The following is a 19,720-nucleotide window of genomic DNA, read 5'->3' as shown; positions in this document are numbered from 1 at the left end:
TTTTTTTTTCACAAACAAATGTATTTCCATAAAGTGTTGTTTTATTTTTTGGGAATAATAAAAAAAATTGATTTAAAAAAAATTATTAATAGAATTTTAATAATTTGAATATATTTTTAACTATTACTATATTTTTTATTATATATATATATTTTTTTTTTATAATAAAAAAAAACACCAAAAAATTATAATAAATACTAAATTATAAAAACAAAAAGACTATACAAATATGAAGCTTTCTTAAAAATATTTTATAATAACAAATTTTCTTGTAAAAATAGACAATAAAATTTTTTTTTTTAATATTATAAAATTATTATTCTTTTTTGTTATACTATTTATCATTTTTTTTTTTTAAGTTTTTATTGTGTGTACAATTTTTTTTTTTTTTTTTTTTTTAATTATAATCTTTTTATAATCTTCAGTTTCCTATATATAATAAATAATATAATCTCTATATTTAAAGTAATTTAAGTTTTAATATTTTGAAATATCTTAGAAAAAATATTTGTTAATTTTATTTACTTTTTAAATTTACGAAAATTTTAATTTGCATTTTTTTTTTTGAAATATACTTTTTGTTAATTTTTTTATGTTCAATAAAAAATGAAATTTTAAGTGATAATTGATAGTTCATAATTATCTTGTTCACATTTTTTTCTTTTTTAAGTTTTTTTAATTAATGAAATTATTAATTAGAGAAATTTTAGATAAATACTAATTGTTTTATAATTATTTTAGTTGTATACTTTTAATTTGAAGGAAAAAAATTTAAGATATTTGTAAAAATATACCTTTTGAAAAACATTTTAAGATAACATCTTTTTTTTTTATGGAAACACAATGTTTTAGTTTGTGTTGTAATCTTTGATTCTTGATTATATTGTGATATTCAATTTTTTTTTTTTTTTATTTTATTTTATTTTAATTTTTTTTTTTTTTTTTTTTTGTGTTATCTCAAAAAATTATTTATATGATAATCAGAATAATTCATTTTTATATTTTTCTTTTTTTATACTAATAAAATATATGTAACATTGGGATAATTTTAAATTTATTATAACACACACTTCAATGGAAAACCATAGGGACCTCTCAAAATATAAAAAATCCATAAAATATAAGGTTTTTATTTGTAAAAAAAAAAAAAAAAAGAAAAGAAAAAGAAAAGAAAAGAAATAGGAATACGAAGAATATATTTAGAAAAAGAGATACTTTGAATAATTTTAATTTTTTAAATAAATTTTTTCTTTTCTTTTTGAATTTATAGATTGATAATAATTATAATAAATATGTTGGAATATCTAAAGATGTATATAATAGCGATGAAGATGCGTTAAAACCAATAAAACATTATTTTTTTGATTCAGATGAAGATTTTCAATCAGTTCTTTTAGAAAAAAGTAAAAAAAAGAAAAATGAACAAAACTGTAACCATACGAATTTGTTAGATATAAAAACAAATAGAAAATATAAAAATGTGTTTGACAGATTAACAGATACCAATTTTTACACAGGAATACATAAAGAAAGATTTGATGAATTAGGAAATGGTAGAGGTAAAGCTGGAACTACAGATATTTATATACATGATGGATGGACACAAGCAAAAACAAGAAATCACGAAATATATTCATCAGATATTAAAAAATCAAAAAAAAACCCTGTAGTTACACCCGGTACATTAGGAATACAAAAATATGGGATTCAAATAGCATCTCCAAAAAATATTTGGATTTTTAGAAATGGGGATAAACATCATAATGGAATTCTTTTTCTAGTAAAGCCTCATATAAATAATTTAAAAACCTTGTTTTTTGAAATTACAAAAGTTTTATCACCTACTATTGGCCCTATAAGAAAAATATATGATCAAAATTTTAGATTAGTAAGAAGTGTAGAACATTTAGTTGAGGGTGCAAAATACTTATGCACATCTGGGGATCCCCCTGCACCAATAGATAGGCTTCAACTTTTTTTAAGCAAATGGGTTATACAGAACTAATAAAAAAAAAATATATATGTGTATCTTTCTTATTTCCATCTAAATATATATGTTAATTCCTTTAAAAAAAATATTAGCATTTGTTTATATTAATTTTTATGAGTATTTAATTTTTTTTTTTTTTTAACTTTATATATAAATATCCGATAATAACACAGGGAAAATTGTAATTATTATTAATATTATTAGAAAAAAGAGAATAATTATTGATGGAATATTATTTGTAGATATAATCTTTTAAATTCCATGAAAATCATAATAAAAAATAATAAATATACATATTTTTTTGTTTTTGTACATTTTAACATAAAAACTGAAACGAAAATGATGAATGAAAAATAAAAAAAACATATAAATACTTAGCATTATAAGCATAATTTATTGTTTCAATAATATTTAAATAAAATTAATTTAAAATTGAAAAGATAGCATTAATAATTCATATATATAAGAGGAATATATAATATTTATATTTTATAATTTTATAAAAAGAAACTTTATTTTAAATATAAAATTTGTTTTTCTTATAGAAAATCCATATTTTACAAATAGCATTTTCATTTTTTCTACATTTTCCTTTTTATAGGAACTATTTATTTGCATATTTCATAAAAAATATAAATTTTCATCATATTTTAATATTTACTAAAATGCATAATTTAAAAATTATGTGTAAAAATCAAAGAATTTTTAAAAATTTAAAATAAAATACTTTTTTATTAAAATTTTTTTAAAAGAGTTAAATGCTTGTAATAAATAAAAATACAAAAGTTGTAAATCTTTTTAAAAAAAAATAATTATTTAAAAATAATGGTAAAGTGTAATAATGCTACATAAAACTTAATATATCTGTGTGTTATTCATGTAATATAATTATGCAAAAATTTCCTGTTTAACTGATAATACATGTTCAATAACAATTGTTTTTTCTTCCCATTCGAATTGATTTTCAAATTTCTCCCAATTCTTTCTAAATTCTTCATATTCCTTATAAGATTGAAACAATTTGGTTATTTTTTCTAATTTTTCATTGAAAATATTTTCAACATTTTTTCTTTCTGTGATTAATGCATTTTTTTTTGCATTTCTCATTTTTTCATCAATACTATCAAACTTCTTAGAATATTCTTTTAAATTATTTTTAATTTCCAATTTTAATTTATCACTAAATAATGATTTAGGATGTGGTCTAAATAAAAATTGGCAAAATGAAGGTTTTTTAATTCTCATTAGGCATTTTCCTTGAAAAGTCCATATATAAAATCCAGCTTCACTATTTTCTTCTCTGTAGTTTGAACTGGATGCATTAGCAACAGTTGATACACATGTAACCAAAAACCTTCCACAGTTACTCCATGCAACAGAATTAACTAATAAATGTTCATCTTTGTGTATAACTTCCACTTCATCATTAGAATTTAAGTAGCAAAAATATAATGATCCTTCTGATCCCAATGATGCCAATATAAAATAAGTTCCTTGGGGAGACCAACGCATAAAATTCATTTGATTATTTATATCAAATGTAGTAGTCCATTTAGCATCTCTAGTTGCACCCTTATTTGAGATTTTATAAAATCTAATTTGTTGCTTATTGGTTGCTTCTTCTCTTACAATTAAAGCGAATCTATTACTATTTGATTCCTCCCAATGGAACTGTTTTGCCTTAACTCCTTCAATTTGAACGTTATCAACAGGAATATTTTTTTCTCTCATACGGAATATTTCTAATTGAGTATATTCTTTTTTGCTTTTTTTTCCAATTTTTTTTGATATTGTTGTTTTTAGACATAAATAGTCTCCTTTGCTTTGCCAATGAATAGAAGCTGCTTCAACATCATATAACTTTCTTGATACCAATTCTTTTCTTGAAGGAATTTCAACAAGTATTAAAGTTCCTGGGGTGTTATTTGTGCCAGGTATCCAAATAGAAACAATATTATCAACGGGTGACCAACCAAATTCATCGACTGATGAATATTTTAAAGGAGTTCTTTTTTTTTCTTGATTTTCTATTAATAACATAGAAGGTAATTCATATACATATAACTCCTTTTGTTTGCCTAGGCATGCAATATATTTATCATCTGGACTCCATAAAAAGTGAGGAAACATTTTTTCCTTTGGCCTATTTTCTGGGGTAATAAAAGAGCGAAGTAATTTTCCTGTAATTACTCTCCATATACAAATAGCTTTTTCATTTCTTAAAGAAGCAGGAGTTCCATCCCATGTTAATACATAATTTTCTTGTGGTGAAAAGCTTATTTCTTTTACACTTTTATGTTGTAATCTAATTAATTTTTCAAAATTATCTCCTCCCCATAATGCTATACCAGGATTATGAAAACTAACTAAATAGGAACCTTGGTTACTCCATTGTACACTTGAGAAAGGAGCACTTTTCTTGAAAGTTGTATAAATCAATTCAGGTTCCTTTTCTAATGGATCAAGCCAATGAACCTCAAAGTGGCTGTCATATCTAACAATAAATTGCTCTCTACATTTCTCATCATATAACCACCATCTTATTTTTTCTCTCGTAAATCCAACTACGTTAATTGGCATAACATGCTCATCCCTATTTAAAATATTTTCAATATCATCCATCTTGGAAGCTGTTAATACATGCTTTGCATCTAATTTTAATTTATTTAATATTTTCACAGCTTCATTGGCTTGAAAACTATCGTTAAATGTTACAAAACATATTCCTTTAGTTTTATTTTCTTCATCTGTAGGCATATGTATTTTTATATTCAAAACGGATGAATCACTAATTTTTGTATTTAAATGTTTTATAAATAATTTTTTTAACACTTCTGCTAATTTTCCATGTTTTTCAGCTTCTACTTTTGGAATCCCTAAAATTGTTATGATTTTAGGAAAATTTGTTTCTAAAGTTATTAAAGCTTCTTTTTCTGCATATTTTTTATTTAGTAAAGCTTCATTTCCATCATCACTATCATCTGATAAAAAATCAGCTAATTCTTTATCGCTTAGATCAGATTCCGTTACTTTAACCATTATTTATTTATGTACATATATTTATAAATTCCTTATTTATTATTTTATTTTATTTGTTTTTTTTTTTTTTTTTTATCGAAATATCTTCAAATAAATTATGCTATGTTTTAATATATAGTATTCAATATAAGTATTAAAATTTTTTTTTTAATTTACTAAAATTGATTTTTCAATCTTTTAAAAAAATTTATTTTAATAAAAAAAAATAAAAGAAAAAATAATATAAATTATATTCTACATTTATTTATTGTTCAATTATTATGTATTTTCATATTAATTTTAATGTTTATGTAATTTTTGTTTCGTTTTACTTTAAATACATTTTTATTTTTATTTTATATATATATATATTTTTTATTTTTTTTTATTTTTATTTTTTTTTTTTTTTCATTGTTTTACACTTTTTTTTTTAATTAACATTTCATTTTTATGTTATTTTATTTTCTTAGGATTTTTTTTAGTATTTTATATTTTTCAGAATCTTATTTTATTTAATACTTGCATATTCATTGTTTTTTTATTATGTGCCAGTTCATTTTTTTGAAAAATTAAGTTTTTTTTTTTTTTTTTTTTTTTTTTTTTCACTTGTAACAGTACATATATTTTTTTCTTTATATGGTCATATAAATAAATAAAATTATATCAAATAGGAATTAGAACTAATTTAAATAAAATTTTGTTTTTTTCATAAATATTTTAATTTTCATATATTATAAAAAGGTTAATTTAATATATATTAAAATTAAAATATATAATAGTAAGCCTATACATTATTTACAAAAAAAACATTAACTTTATGAATTATTTTAATAATATTGAAGATACTAAATTATTATTTGTATACTAATGTTAAAAATATATTAAAGAAAAGCTATAAAAGTTAACATTTATATGCTTTCAATCATATTATTCCTGTTTTAATTTTTTTTTTTTTTTTCTGTTTTTTTTTTTAGTAAAATATAAATCTATATCTATCTGTATGTAATAAAAAATTATAAGAAAATATTATAATAATTGAAAACGCTACAAAATTATATAGGAGCAAGATGTGTTCTGTTGCTTCTATATATTGAAGAGCAATTTTTTTCGTAATTTATAATTTTACATTAAATTAATAGAAATATAAAATATATAAATTATAAAATGAATTTTTTTCTAGAATTTATTAATATTTTCTTTTCATCTGATTTGTTATAAAAATAGTAATGTTCTTAAATTGTATTGCTTAAATAAAAAAGAGAACTTGTAAAATTAAATATAAATATGATATTATTTTTAATAAAGCAAATTATTTAAACGACTTTCATATTTTATTTCACATAATTTATCTCTCGTCTTTTTTTTTTTTTTTTTTTAAATTTAACACATGATGTTCTTGTAACTATTTTTACACTTTTAATTTTATAAATGAATGAATATATGGTTTAAAAAATAACTAACCATAATACTACCTAGTTTTTTTTTTTTTTTTTTTTTTTTTTTTTTGTTACAACTTTATTTTTTTCATTTTTTTTATGTATGTTTCAACAGAAAACAAGTTTTAAACTTATTTAAACAAGTAGTATCTAACATTGGATTTAATAACTCTTTAAAGATAAACTTTTTTTTTTTTTTTTTTTTTTACCGTAAATGTATATGATGTATATTTTTAATTAAAATCTTCTTTTTTTAAGGCTATTATTGATAATTTCCTATTTCCTTTTTTATTATTTAAATGAATATTTTGACAATTTTATCAATTTTTTGGTATATAAAATATTCGAGTACATTTTTCATATCATTATATAAATATTTCAATTAATTATAAAATATTTCACAAGCTTACTTAATACTTTTATTTTATGTGTACGAAAATATTTTTTTTTTTTTATCTTTTTTTTAAATTAATTTTACATAGTAAATTTTTTTCCATTTATAATAAGTTAATCCCTTTGAATAAAATAAATAAATATATATATCAAGTAATTTTTTTACATAAATTATATATTTATATTAAAAAAAAATATACTTAGATATGAATGTAATTTAAGAAGTAATTATATGAAATATAATAGTTTAGAAATGTAAATATGAACAATTAAGAACGTTAAATAAATTGATCAAATAAGAATTATATATAAAATAAAAAAAAAAAAAAAAAATAGATATCATCGCATTATAAATATTTTATAAAAAAAGAATTCTTTATATTTAAATAGACATTTGTATATTTTATATGATTTGAAAATAGTCTTTTATATTTATGAGTTGTTTAAATTAATACTTAATAATTAAAAATTTAATCCTAAAAAGAAAAGTAAAAAAATATGGAAAAAACAAAAGTTGAAGCAGCTCTAAGTATATGCAATATCTTACCTTCTCATTTATTTGAAGAAACAATCAAAATATTATCAGAAATTGATCAGAATTTAACTAATAATATTTTAATTAATAAAGAAGGTCCTATAAAAACTAAATTTGATAGTGAAGAAAAAAAATATTATTTGGCAAATATGTTTAATAAAGAAAAAGATTCTTACAGATCTCCTTATGCGAACATTTATTATCCTGATAACTTTTCAAATTCATATATACCATCTGAGCCTTTAAGAAATTTAGAAATATTATTTAATGAAATATTTGACAAATATAGAAAGGCATACTATATAAGTGGATTGTCGTCTGTTTATTTATGGCCAAATCCTACTGAAGAAGGATTTGTTGGCTGCTTTTTAATTAAAAAAAGCGAATCATTTAATGTAAACACAAGTATAATTTGGGAAGCTACACACTTAATACAAGTAAATATATCGCATTTAATTATACACTACCAAATTTCATCAACTGTTAATTTTTATATCACTAAAAAAAATGAAATTATTTTGTCTGCTTCTATTAATAAAGCTTTAGAAAATCCCAAGAAGATTTTAGATATGAATTTATTAAAAGACAAATTTTTTCATATGGAAAATATGGGTAAAATGATTGAAAGTATTGAAAACTCTTTAAGAAAAAGTATTGAATATATATATATGCCCAAGATCACTGATATTTTAAATTCTCTTAGATTCAATGATTTGCTTTGTGATTATGCATACGATGAAAAAATTATAAAATTGAAAAATATATGTAACAATGTTACATCTTCTAAAGAGAGTATCCAAGATGAATTAAAGTTAAAATTTAAAAATAAAAACTTGAATTTAGGAACTCAATATTCTATTAATACTTAAGAAAGTTTTTCATATTAGATTAATTTATATATTTTTTTTTTTTTTTTTTTTTTTATTACTTTTTTTTTCTATTTTTTTGTCTTATTTTCTATTTCCTTTTTTTTGTTTTTCTAAATACTTTCTAGTTAGAATATTTCTTAAAAAAAAAAAAAAAAATTTTTTTGTAATTAAATTTTTTTTTTTTAAGTTTAATATAATTACACTATATATAAATTATTAGTCATGAAAAAAATATAAATTCTTTTTAATTAATATTAATTTTATTTTTCTTTAAATTTAAAAAAAAATTATAAAAAAAAACTATTTTTTTTTTTTTTCAGTTTAAATAATTTTCTTTAATAATCACTTTTCTTTTTTTTAATAAATAATATAATTTCCATTCTTTTTAATTAATCAAATTTTTTCATATTCAATACTATTCATATTTTTCTTTTAAAATATACAATATAAATAAATAAGGTAATTATAGAAATTTCCACGTTCCTAATCTTCCATGCAGAACTATTTTTTTGATTACAATAACCTTTTTTTTCATATATACATATATATATATATATTTATATATATATATATTATTATAAAGAAATTAAATTTATATAAATCTATTAATTAGTTCTCTCTTTTAACCATTATAAATTGTGTATAAATTATAACCAAAATTCTAAAAATTAAGAAAAATAGGTTATACAACTTTATATACAAAATAAAAAGATACATAAAAATTTTCTTTTTGTGAATTTTATGAAACTGTTTTTTATGTATAATGATTTTTTTTATATCTACCTTTTTTTAATAAAACATTACTATATACCAAATTTATTAATATATTTAATATTACAATTCTAGAATGAAATTATAAAGTTATTCAATTAATATATAAATTACATAAACTTAAGAAAGTTAATTTATGCTGCATTGTCATAACTATTTAATTTTAAAATTGTTGCTTTAAAAATAAATCTTACAATAAAAACTTAGAAAAATTATTCAGATATACACATATAAACAATTCTAATTAATATTCTATATTTTTTAGTTTGCAACTATATCATTTTCTGAAAAAATAGTTTGTACAATTCTTTAAGAAATTAAAATATATTACTTAAAAATGAATGGTTGCTTAAAAGAAAAAAAAAAAAAAAAAAAAAAAAAAGCCTAAAAAAATTTTTTTATTTGTGTACTAAATGGTTATCAATTTTTTTTTTTTATTATTATGTTTCATTATAATATATAATTATTTGTTAGAATATAAAATTTAAGAATTGTATACAATTTTTAAATTTATATAAAGAAAAAAATATGAATCAATTAAAATTTATATAATTAATATAAAATTAAAGCTATGAACTAGATAATTTATTTCATTTATTTTTTTTTTTTTACACTTGATAAATTTAAATTAAATATACTAGCTTCTTGAATATTTATATTTTAAAATCTTAATGCCTCTTAATTTTGTTAATTTTTTTTTTGCTTGGAATAAAATTTTATTGTGTAAATTTTTTTTTTCCAATAAAATATCACAAGAAATTTAAAATGTAAATAAAAATATATTTTTTTTTTATTTTTTTGTGTTTAAGAAAAAAACAACTATACAGGATTTTAAGTAAATTAAGAAATGCTTTTCTTATCTTTATAGTAAATAAATATATCCTTGAAAAAAATGTTTTTATATGCATGTTGTTATATTTAAAAATATCCGTATATATATCTTGCGAGCTTTTCTATTTAACGCATTTACATTTTTAACTAAGTGTAATGGAAAAAATGCTTTTGAAATTTTCATATATTAATTTATTTTTGCATATATAAAATTATAATTAAATTTGGTTGTACTTACATTTAAGTAATAAGGGACAAATAATTTTTTGGAATCTATGTCTTTTTCTTCTTTTTTTTTTTTCTTTTTTTTTATAAATGCTTATAATTAAAAAAAAAAAAAAAAAAAAAAAAAAAAAAGAAAATTACAAATAAAAAGATAATATTTATGTAAATTAAATATAATGGAAAAAATAAATGAATTAATTGAATTAGTTGGAAATGATAGAAAATATATTGATACTTTGATTAAAACAGATCAGATGGAATTATTGACTCATGAAGGACTAAATAGAGATAATATTTTTGATGTAATAAATCAAATAAAAGAATTTGAATTAATATATCCAGATGGATTATTGAAATATCTAGAGAGAGCAAAAACACTTTTAAAAAAATCAAAAAAGAAAATTAATAAATATGCAAACTACATTATAAAACAGCCAGATAATTTAATTAAAATAAAATTTCATTGGAGAGATATATCATTTAAAACTACTGATTATAACAAAACATCCGAAAAATTATTAATACAGAACACATATATGGACAATGGAACCTTTTTAAATACTTTTTCTAATCATGCTAATGAAGAAATTTTTTATAATGATACTACATTTGCACAAAATTCTAACTGCTTATCTGAAGAAGGAAATACACCAGAAACTATTTCTTCTAATGAAGAATATAATGATATGAATTATTATAAAAAAAGTTCTATTCTTATTAATGAATTAAAAGAGTTAAATAGCAGAAAAAATGTAAAAAATTTAGATGGTATAAATTTAACAGAAGAAGTAACATCAGAAAAAAGTGAGAGCAGTACTTTGTCTAACAATTCAATTATTGAATTATTCATACATTATGAAAAAATAGGATTAAAAGAAATTGATAAAGTATGTTTTATTTTATTAGCTGGAGGCTTAGGAGAAAGGTTAAACTACAATGACATAAAATTAAAATTAAAAACTAACTTAATATCTGAAAAATCATATATTGAATATTATTGCAATCATATAAAAACATTTCAGAATTATATAAAAAAAAATAAAAATAGAGAAGTAGATATTCCATTCATTATAATGTTATCTGATGATACATATGAAAAGACAATAAATTTTTTTAATGAAAATAATTTTTTCTGTTTAAAGAAAAGTCAAGTGCACTTTTTAAAACAAAAAAAAGTTTTCTGTTTAAAAGATAATGAAGCTCACTTAGATTTTTTATATGAAAATAATACATTTAAATTTTCTAAAAAACCACATGGTCATGGAGATATTCATTCCTTAATAAAAAAATATAACATTTTAGATAATTTAATAGAAGAAGGATATAAATATTTATATTTTTTTCAAGATACTAATGCATTAGCAATTAAGGCATTATTTGTTTGTCTAGGTGTTTCTATTGAAAGACAACTTCACATGAATTTTTTAGCAATTTCAAGAAAACCAGGAGAAGAAATAGGAGCTATATGCAAACTAATTAGTGGAGAAAAATCCATGAGTGTAAATTTAGAATATAATATGTTAGAATCAATATTAGCATATACAGGAGAAAAAGAAGTTATAGATGAAAATGGGTGTTCAATATATCCAGGTAACACTAGTGCCATATTATTTGAAATTAAAAAATATAATGAAATATTAAATGCTACCAATGGAATAGTACCAGAATTTATCAATCCTAAATATACTGACAATACAAGAGAGCATTTTAAAAGTCCTACAAGAGTTGAAAGTATGATGCAAGATTTTGCTTTATATTTTAATGGAGAAAATCATAAAGTAGGAGTTACTGAATTAAATAGATTTTTGTGTTTTTCAGCTGTAAAGAATGATTTTCTTAATGCACAAAAGAAAATTGAAAACAATATACATCCTGAATGCATGTTTAGTGGAGAATCAGATTTATATTACAGTAATTATGCATTTATAGAGTTAGCTTGCTTATATAATAATAAAAAAATTACTTTGGATAAAATTCCAATAAAAACTTTTAATGGGGTTCAATATTTTCTTCCACCTAAAATTTTAATTGAACCACAATTTGCTTTTACTTTAAATGATTTAATCAAAAAAATAAAGGGGAATATAACATTAAGTAATAATGCTACACTTTGGATTAAAACAGATGCAATTATTAATAATTTGCATGTAGATGGTACATTAATTATTGAAAAACATAATAATGAAGAAGATAGTGACCCAATTATACTAGATGAAAATGTTTCTATAAAAAATAAAGGATATGAATTTGTTCACCTTGATAATAAATCGGAAAATGTTTCAAATAATTTAAAAATAAGAGGTTATAAATTAATAAAAAAGGAGGCATTCATAATAAGTAATTAAATTTTCATTTCATATTTAGGTATAGTTGTTTTTATATGGAAATCATATATGAAATAAAAGAAGCATAAATATATGTATATTTATGTTAGAAATAGGAGCTAAGTTTTTGTTTTATCACAATATTAGTTTTAATTTTACTTTTTATTTTTACTTTATATTAACTTATTTTTTATTTTTATTTTATTTTCTTTTATTTTTGTAAAAATGATTTTTGTTTTTATGCTTTTATGTAAAAAAGTTTAATTAATAATTTAGAATATTTATATATTTTTAACTTTATTTTTTTTTATTATATATTAGTTTCTTTTTATTTTTTATAGTATTTGTATTAATAATAAATAAATATCAAAATTAAAATGTTAAATAAAACAAAAATACACATATATGTATATATTTGTTACATATTTTTACATAAATAAAATTGTATATATATACATTTATTTATTTGTTTAGTTTTTTTTTTTTTTTTTTTTTTTTTTTTTTTTTTTTTTTTTTCTGTTACTTATTTCTTACTATTTACAGTTATCACTTTATATAATATATAACTTAGAAATATATATTTATGCGATGTACAGATTTAACTAAATTTAATAGACATTTTTTCCAGTATCATTAAAACACACACTCATCTCTTTTATAAATTATCATGAAAATTATTTTTTTTTAATTATTAATTAAATTCTTATATATGTTATTATATTATTATTCTTCATAACAACTTTTAGTCTCTTATTGACTAAATAAGTTTTTTTTCAATTTAATTTTATAGAATATATTAAAAACATTTTTAAAAAAAATTATTACTTTTTACATAAATTAGTATCACATAAAAACGACAATAAAAAAATAAAATAAAATAAATATATTTACTCTTATAATTCTTAGAAATGGATAAATTAAAAAGAAAGCTGTTGAATATTAACTTAATAACCATTATTATTTATTTGAAGGTTTGTTATTATTATTTTTTTTTTTTTTTTATAGCTTCCATATAATTTACTTTTTTTATTTTAAAATATACACTTATATATAGAAAATAAAAAAGACTATTATTTTGCATAAATTAAAAAATATATATATACATTTAGGTATTATTATAAAAATAGATAAAGAAGACATTTTCATAGAAGAAAAAATATATATATATATATAACCATATGTTTTTATAAGGGATATATGCATTGCTAATAATTTTAAAAGAAATAAATATTTATTTATATATAAATATATAAAAATAATGAAATTATTTTTAAAAAAAATTATATATTTTAAAATATATTTAAATATTAACATATGAATGCACCTAAAATAATAGTAAAAATATAATGCATGTATATATTTTAAAAAAAAAAAAAGTATAATTAAAATATTATATGTAATATCTGTTAAAAAATTAATTTTTTTTCTTTTTCTTCCTTTTATTATATCCTTCATCATCATCACTTTTATATGCGAATCGTTTTTTATCGTCTAAAAATTAATAAAAAAAAAAAAAGCGATTTTTATCTTACATACATAAATATAATATTTAATAAAATAATATTTTTTTTTAACCTTTTTTAGCTCTTTCCTCAAGCTCATCCCACGATAATCCTTCATCTTCTGAATCTTCTTCAACTTCTCCTTCTCCATCACTTTCAGTTGCTAAACTTTCATCAGCACTATCATCATATTCACTATCATCTTCAGCACTCTGTTAGAAATAAAAATTTATAAAATTGATGAAGTAATAAATATATATACATAAAACAATATAAATATTGTATAGTAATTTTTCTTAAATAATTACTAGCTCTGATTCATCTAATTCATATTCATCATCTTCATCCTCATCTTCAGCTGAGTGCTCTTCTTCATCATCATCTTCTCCCAAAAATCCTTCAAATCCTTTTGAATTTACAAAGGAGTCAATATCAGATAGAATAGTTTTTAAAATATTTCCCCATTGTAAATTATTTTTTCCTTCATAATATACTATATCGATAGTTGTTAACCACTTTTTTATTGTATCAATATATTCTGTTGGAATAACATCAATTCTTTTAACTGGTTTTGTATAATCTTTAAAAACAAATATCATGTCAAAATTTCTTAAACCATGATGAACTCTTTCTAATGAAGCGATTTCAATATCTTCAACTGATAAAATAAAGGGTGGCCATTCAACAAGATGATTAATTGTGTTTGCTGTAACAAATATTTCTACATTACTCTTGTTTGGAACTCCTGAAAAAGTTAATTCAGGATATGGAATTTCAAACTCTATTTTTGAAGCATCTTGCATTTGTTGAACGAAATTTTTAAAAATTAAATTTAATTTGTTTTTTTGCTCTCTTTCTTTCATTTCATCATGCATTTCATCAGGATCATAAACATTCCTTGCCTTAGCTCTATCTAAGTCATCTATTTGGGTACCAGCTTCACAATAGAATTGAACATCTAATGTTTTCTTTTTTCCTACCATTATATATCTTTTTAAATGAAAATGAATTAAAATAATCAATTGACCATCACAAGGTTGATAAAAGGCATGCTTAATGTCATCAAATAAAATATCAATATACTCTGTAGTTCCTCTTGAATTAGCTGAATATCTTAATCCATTAGTATGCAGCTCTAATGTACCTAATATTTTTCTTCCAGTAAATATATTCGGTCTAGTCATCAAATCACGTAAAATAATTCTTCTTCCACTTTTATTTAAAATTAATTTATCCTGAGTATGTTTAGAATCATTTACATCCGCTTCTACTTCTTTTTGCTTTACTTGTTTAATTAATTCTTTAACTTGTTTAACTACCATCTGAAAATGTTTTTCATCTTTTGATTTAAATATTAACTCTTTAATATACATTTCCTTTGCTTGTAATGTTGGAAATGTATTAAAATCTCCTTTTACTACTCCTTGATTTCCCGGAACTAAAAAATTGATACGTAAAACAAATATATCATTATTATCTTCATAGTTAGAACTTAAATTTTTTATAGTAGAAACATGAAAAGGTATATGCAATCCATTAATTGGTAATAATATGCATTCATGTTTATTATCTACACATATGACATTTGGTTTTAGATCTTTTGGTAGCAAATCTGGATCATTATATGCTTTTATATCTTCAAGTTTTTTTATATTTTTTTTATTCATATCTTTATAATCGTTAGTTCCCTTAGAAAATCTAAATTTGATTTCATTAATTTTTTTTTCTTTTAATTCATTTTGTCTTCTATTTAATTCTTCCATCTCTTGTTCATTATTATGTGCTATAGAATTTTTATTTCTTCTTCTTAATCTATCTGAGACAATAACACTTGCTGCGTTATTTAATATACTGGCAGATATACCAATTTTTTTTTTATCTACATCTCCATTTTTTTTTTCTTTTTTTACATCTTTTTTTTCTTCATCATTACTCGAGCTATCTTCTAATTCATAAGATATAGTATTAATTTCTTTACTTAAGGTATCTGTTAAAACAATAACTTCTTCTTTATCATTAATATAGATAGTATCACTTAACCAGATAGCAAAATTGCTTTTGTCATCTCCTTGCACATTTTCAAAGCCAACTGACAAATTGTATGATGTGTTTTTTTCTATTCTACCATTTTCATTACTTTCTGTTATTAAAAATTCTTTCTCCATAAATTCTATTCCTATAACATGTCCTATACATTTAACGAAGTATTCTTCTAAGTTTATATTTTGCAAGCTATCACATTCTTTTTTATTTTGTTTTATATAATCAAATGCTTTTTTATAAACACTAGAAAAGGTACTATTTACTTTTAAGCATTCTTTTATAATATATTTTTCTATATTTAAAGTAAAATTGTATAATTCTTTATGATGGGTTTTAGCATTAAGTAATAAAGTTCTTGTTATATTACAACATAACTCTTTGTATTTCAAACCAAGACCTACAATAATTGTTCCTTCATTTTGAGATAAATAATTTTTATCGTTACTATTTTTATATGTTAGTGTAAATTTGTTTCCACTCTGAACATTACTATAAATAATATCTATTTCATCTATGTCTACTTTTAATTTGTCTTTTAATTTCATTAAACATTTTTTATTTTCATGAAATTTTAAAGCATTATCTTTTATTTTTTCATGGCTCTCAAACTCTTCATTATCTAGTGCATTTTCTATCGTTGTAATAAGAGTACTTTTTAAAATTATACATGCTATATCACTTCCACTTTTTTGAATTTTCATATCTGATTCTGAACGAAAATTTAGTAAGTGTTTTATACTACTACTTACGTCCAATTCCCTTTTATCTAACTTTTTAATGAAGTCATAACAATTTTCAAAAAAAGTTCCAGTTGCATCTGTGTCTCTTAATATTGCTATTTCACTAGAGTTTGCGCTTTCAATTGAATTTTTAATTTTTTCAAAATTCTCCTTATTGTCATTACTTCTTTCTAAAATTTCTACATTGTCCATATTATCTAAGAGTGGCTGTAAAAATTTTCTTTTTTTATCACTTGTTAAAATAATTAACTTTTCATTTTTTAAAAATATAAAAAATGTTTCAGTTAACTGGTATCCAGTTAACCACATTTGAAATTGTTCTTGTATTGTTGCATTTTCATCTTTACTAGATTTTCCTGATAAAACACAAAATATATTTGTTTTAGAGAATTCATTATTTGCAATGTTTACCCAATAAGAAAACACTAATTTTATTTTAGCTTTTGCATTTTCAACGTCAAGTGATTCATTCATCTTTTATTTATATTTCCTTTATTAATTTTTTCTATATTTCTTAAAATATTTACAAAATTTTTATTTTATCTAAATAAATTATATTCTAAATCAAAAATTTTTATCAACTTCTCTTTAATATATATATTTATATCCTTTCAATTTTTTTAACACATAAATATATATATATTCCCTTATATTTTTTTAAATATATATATATATACTTCCAGAGTTTTTTTAATATATATTTTTATTTCCTTCTGCTTTTTTTTTTTTTGATAAATATAAACATGTTTACTTCTCTTGGTTTTTTTTTATTTTTCTTTTATATATATATATATATATATGTTTATATATTTTTTTTTTTTACACAATAGCCTTTCTTTGTGTATAATACAATTACTATTTCCTTTAAAAAGAAAAAAAAAGTTAAAATGATGGATTTAATAAATCATATATTTCTTTTATCGTTTTTTTTTTTTAAATAAAAAAGTAAATATATAAAATTTAAAAAAATTAAGAATTATTTTTCTTTATATATAAATATATATATATATATATGTAATAAATGCATTTTTTTTTTTTTTTTTTTATCACCAATAATTATCTATTTAATTAATCTTATATGTAAGAAATCAACCTTCAAAAGTTATCTAAAGGAAAAAAATTTAGTTGAATCTATAATTACATAAAAAATATATTATTAAAAAGTTGATCAAAAAATGATTATTCCAATTACATCAAAATTATGAAAACATAGATGTATGATTATTGCATTTCGAATGATAAAAAAAATTTAGATTACATATTTATTCTTATATATATTTTTACTGTCTTAAAAAAAAATTAAATTACTTTTTTTATAATTAAATTTTTAATATTAGTTAATTTAATAACTTATTTGTCTTTAGAAATACTTATATTTTAAAGTAATATGAATTTGGTTCATTTTAAAAATATTAGCTAATATGAAAATTAATTTTCCCTATTAACTTTATTTTGTTCAAAGCTTTTTCATAAATCTTAAATGCTTTTATATAATTCAAAAATATGTCAAGATTTTTTTTAGACAAAAAGTTCTACAAAAGATATCAATAATCAGTACAAATTTTTTAAAAAAAAAAATTATTAAAACTTTTTTGAGGTGTAAAATGATTAATTTATTTTTTCAGAATTGAAAATTATTTTTTAACGATTTTTGCATCATTCCTATTTTAATAATAATAAAACATAAAATATGAAGTTTTTTTTAATTCTTTTTTTTTTCATTTTTATTTTTATTTTATTATGGAAATATTTATCTAAACTCATAGAAATTCTATTAATTTTTAACCTCATCTTTGTATATATAAAGCTTGAATAGAAAGAAAAACAAAAAAATGAATTTTTCAAATATATTTTAATTTTATAAAATGGATATTTTTGTAGTATAATAAATGGCTCTTTTTGATTTGATAAGAGTTAACTCTTAGTAGGAAAATGTCATATTTAAATGCAAAATTCACTGTATATTCATAAATATATTTTTTCTTATAATTATATTAATAATCTTAAAAAATTAAACACTTAAAATTAAATATTCATATTTATAGGGAGTGTTTTAAAGTTTGTTATTAAAAATGTATCATTTAAAAATAATTAAGTATTTTAGTTTTTATTTGCGTAAAATAAAAAATACAAAAAACAAATTAAATTATTCATAAAAATGAATAATATTTCTTCTAATTTTTAATATTACTATTAAATTTTTGTTATCCCCTTAAAAATAAAATTATGAAAACCCGTAAAAACATATATATTAAAACTAAATAATACTTAAATATGTAAAAATTATTCCTAAAAAATTTATATTTTTTACCATAAATAGTTTGATGAAATTCTAAATAAAGCAATAATTAATAGTATATATATTTTAGGAGTTTAAACACGTGTGTTTCTCATTATTTTTAAAAATTGAATAAGATAAATATTTTAGCCATCATAATATTTTTTATTTATTCGTTTCCTTTCATTTCATTTTAATTTATTTTTTTTAATTATTTTAAATATAAATACAAAAGAGTTAAATATATGCACAATGCAAATAAGAATATACATAAAAATTAAAATAAAACTTTGTAAATTTATATATTTTTATTATTTTAATTATTTAAAAGTTATAAAATATTTCATATGAGATAAAATAAGAGAAAAACATGAAAAATAAATAATATATGACCATGCAATATATTTTTTTTTCATTTTTTCTAACGAATTTATCTTATTTTTATAATTTTGCTTAACAACATAAACCCAGTATCCACAAAAATTTTGTCTCTATTATATGAAAAAAAAAAAGAATAATGAAAATGTTTTAACTCAATAATTTTTTTATATAGATGTATCCATAGATACTTTTAAAATAATTTTTTAAATATACATTATTATGATTATTATTGAATATAAGATGAAATTAAAGAGATACTGCATAAGAGATATTTCCTATAATGTTTTATATTTTATAAATATAAATTTAAATTAGATACTCTACATTTTGTCTGTAGAAAGGACACCTTAAATTTTCTATATATTTCTCACACACTATTATATA

The 19,720-nt window shown here is 19.1% G+C and overlaps 5 protein-coding genes across 5 annotated transcripts; 3 read left to right on the top strand and 2 right to left on the bottom strand.

The window, feature by feature from the left end:
- Positions 1–1,074: 1,074 nt before the first annotated feature.
- Positions 1,075–2,005, top strand: PGAL8A_00039300 (apicortin, putative; the record flags this gene model as incomplete). The annotated part of the gene is made up of 2 exons (XM_028674397.1): positions 1,075–1,125; positions 1,271–2,005. 2 exons carry the CDS (start codon positions 1,075–1,077, stop codon positions 2,003–2,005), a joined length of 786 nt encoding a protein of 261 aa, XP_028530755.1.
- An 873-nt stretch (positions 2,006–2,878) lies between these two features.
- On the bottom strand, positions 2,879–5,029 carry PGAL8A_00039200 (eukaryotic translation initiation factor, putative; the record flags this gene model as incomplete). Its single annotated transcript, XM_028674396.1, has 1 exon — positions 2,879–5,029. The coding sequence occupies one exon, from the start codon at positions 5,027–5,029 to the stop codon at positions 2,879–2,881; it is 2,151 nt and encodes a 716-aa protein (XP_028530754.1).
- A 2,306-nt stretch (positions 5,030–7,335) lies between these two features.
- On the top strand, positions 7,336–8,241 carry CPbeta (F-actin-capping protein subunit beta, putative; the record flags this gene model as incomplete). The annotated part of the gene is made up of 1 exon (XM_028674395.1): positions 7,336–8,241. The coding sequence occupies one exon, from the start codon at positions 7,336–7,338 to the stop codon at positions 8,239–8,241; it is 906 nt and encodes a 301-aa protein (XP_028530753.1).
- A 2,003-nt stretch (positions 8,242–10,244) lies between these two features.
- Positions 10,245–12,413, top strand: PGAL8A_00039000 (UTP--glucose-1-phosphate uridylyltransferase, putative; the record flags this gene model as incomplete). The annotated part of the gene is made up of 1 exon (XM_028674394.1): positions 10,245–12,413. One exon carries the CDS (start codon positions 10,245–10,247, stop codon positions 12,411–12,413), a length of 2,169 nt encoding a protein of 722 aa, XP_028530752.1.
- A 1,393-nt stretch (positions 12,414–13,806) lies between these two features.
- On the bottom strand, positions 13,807–17,151 carry PGAL8A_00038900 (FACT complex subunit SPT16, putative; the record flags this gene model as incomplete). Its single annotated transcript, XM_028674393.1, has 3 exons — positions 13,807–13,883; positions 13,968–14,106; positions 14,203–17,151. The coding sequence occupies 3 exons, from the start codon at positions 17,149–17,151 to the stop codon at positions 13,807–13,809; spliced, it is 3,165 nt and encodes a 1,054-aa protein (XP_028530751.1).
- Positions 17,152–19,720: the final 2,569 nt, after the last annotated feature.

Source organism: Plasmodium gallinaceum (assembly GCF_900005855.1).
Source record: "Plasmodium gallinaceum strain 8A genome assembly, contig: PGAL8A_v1_21, whole genome shotgun sequence".
In the NCBI taxonomy this organism is placed as follows: domain Eukaryota; phylum Apicomplexa; class Aconoidasida; order Haemosporida; family Plasmodiidae; genus Plasmodium; species Plasmodium gallinaceum.
This window is presented reverse-complemented; position numbering and strand designations above follow the sequence as displayed.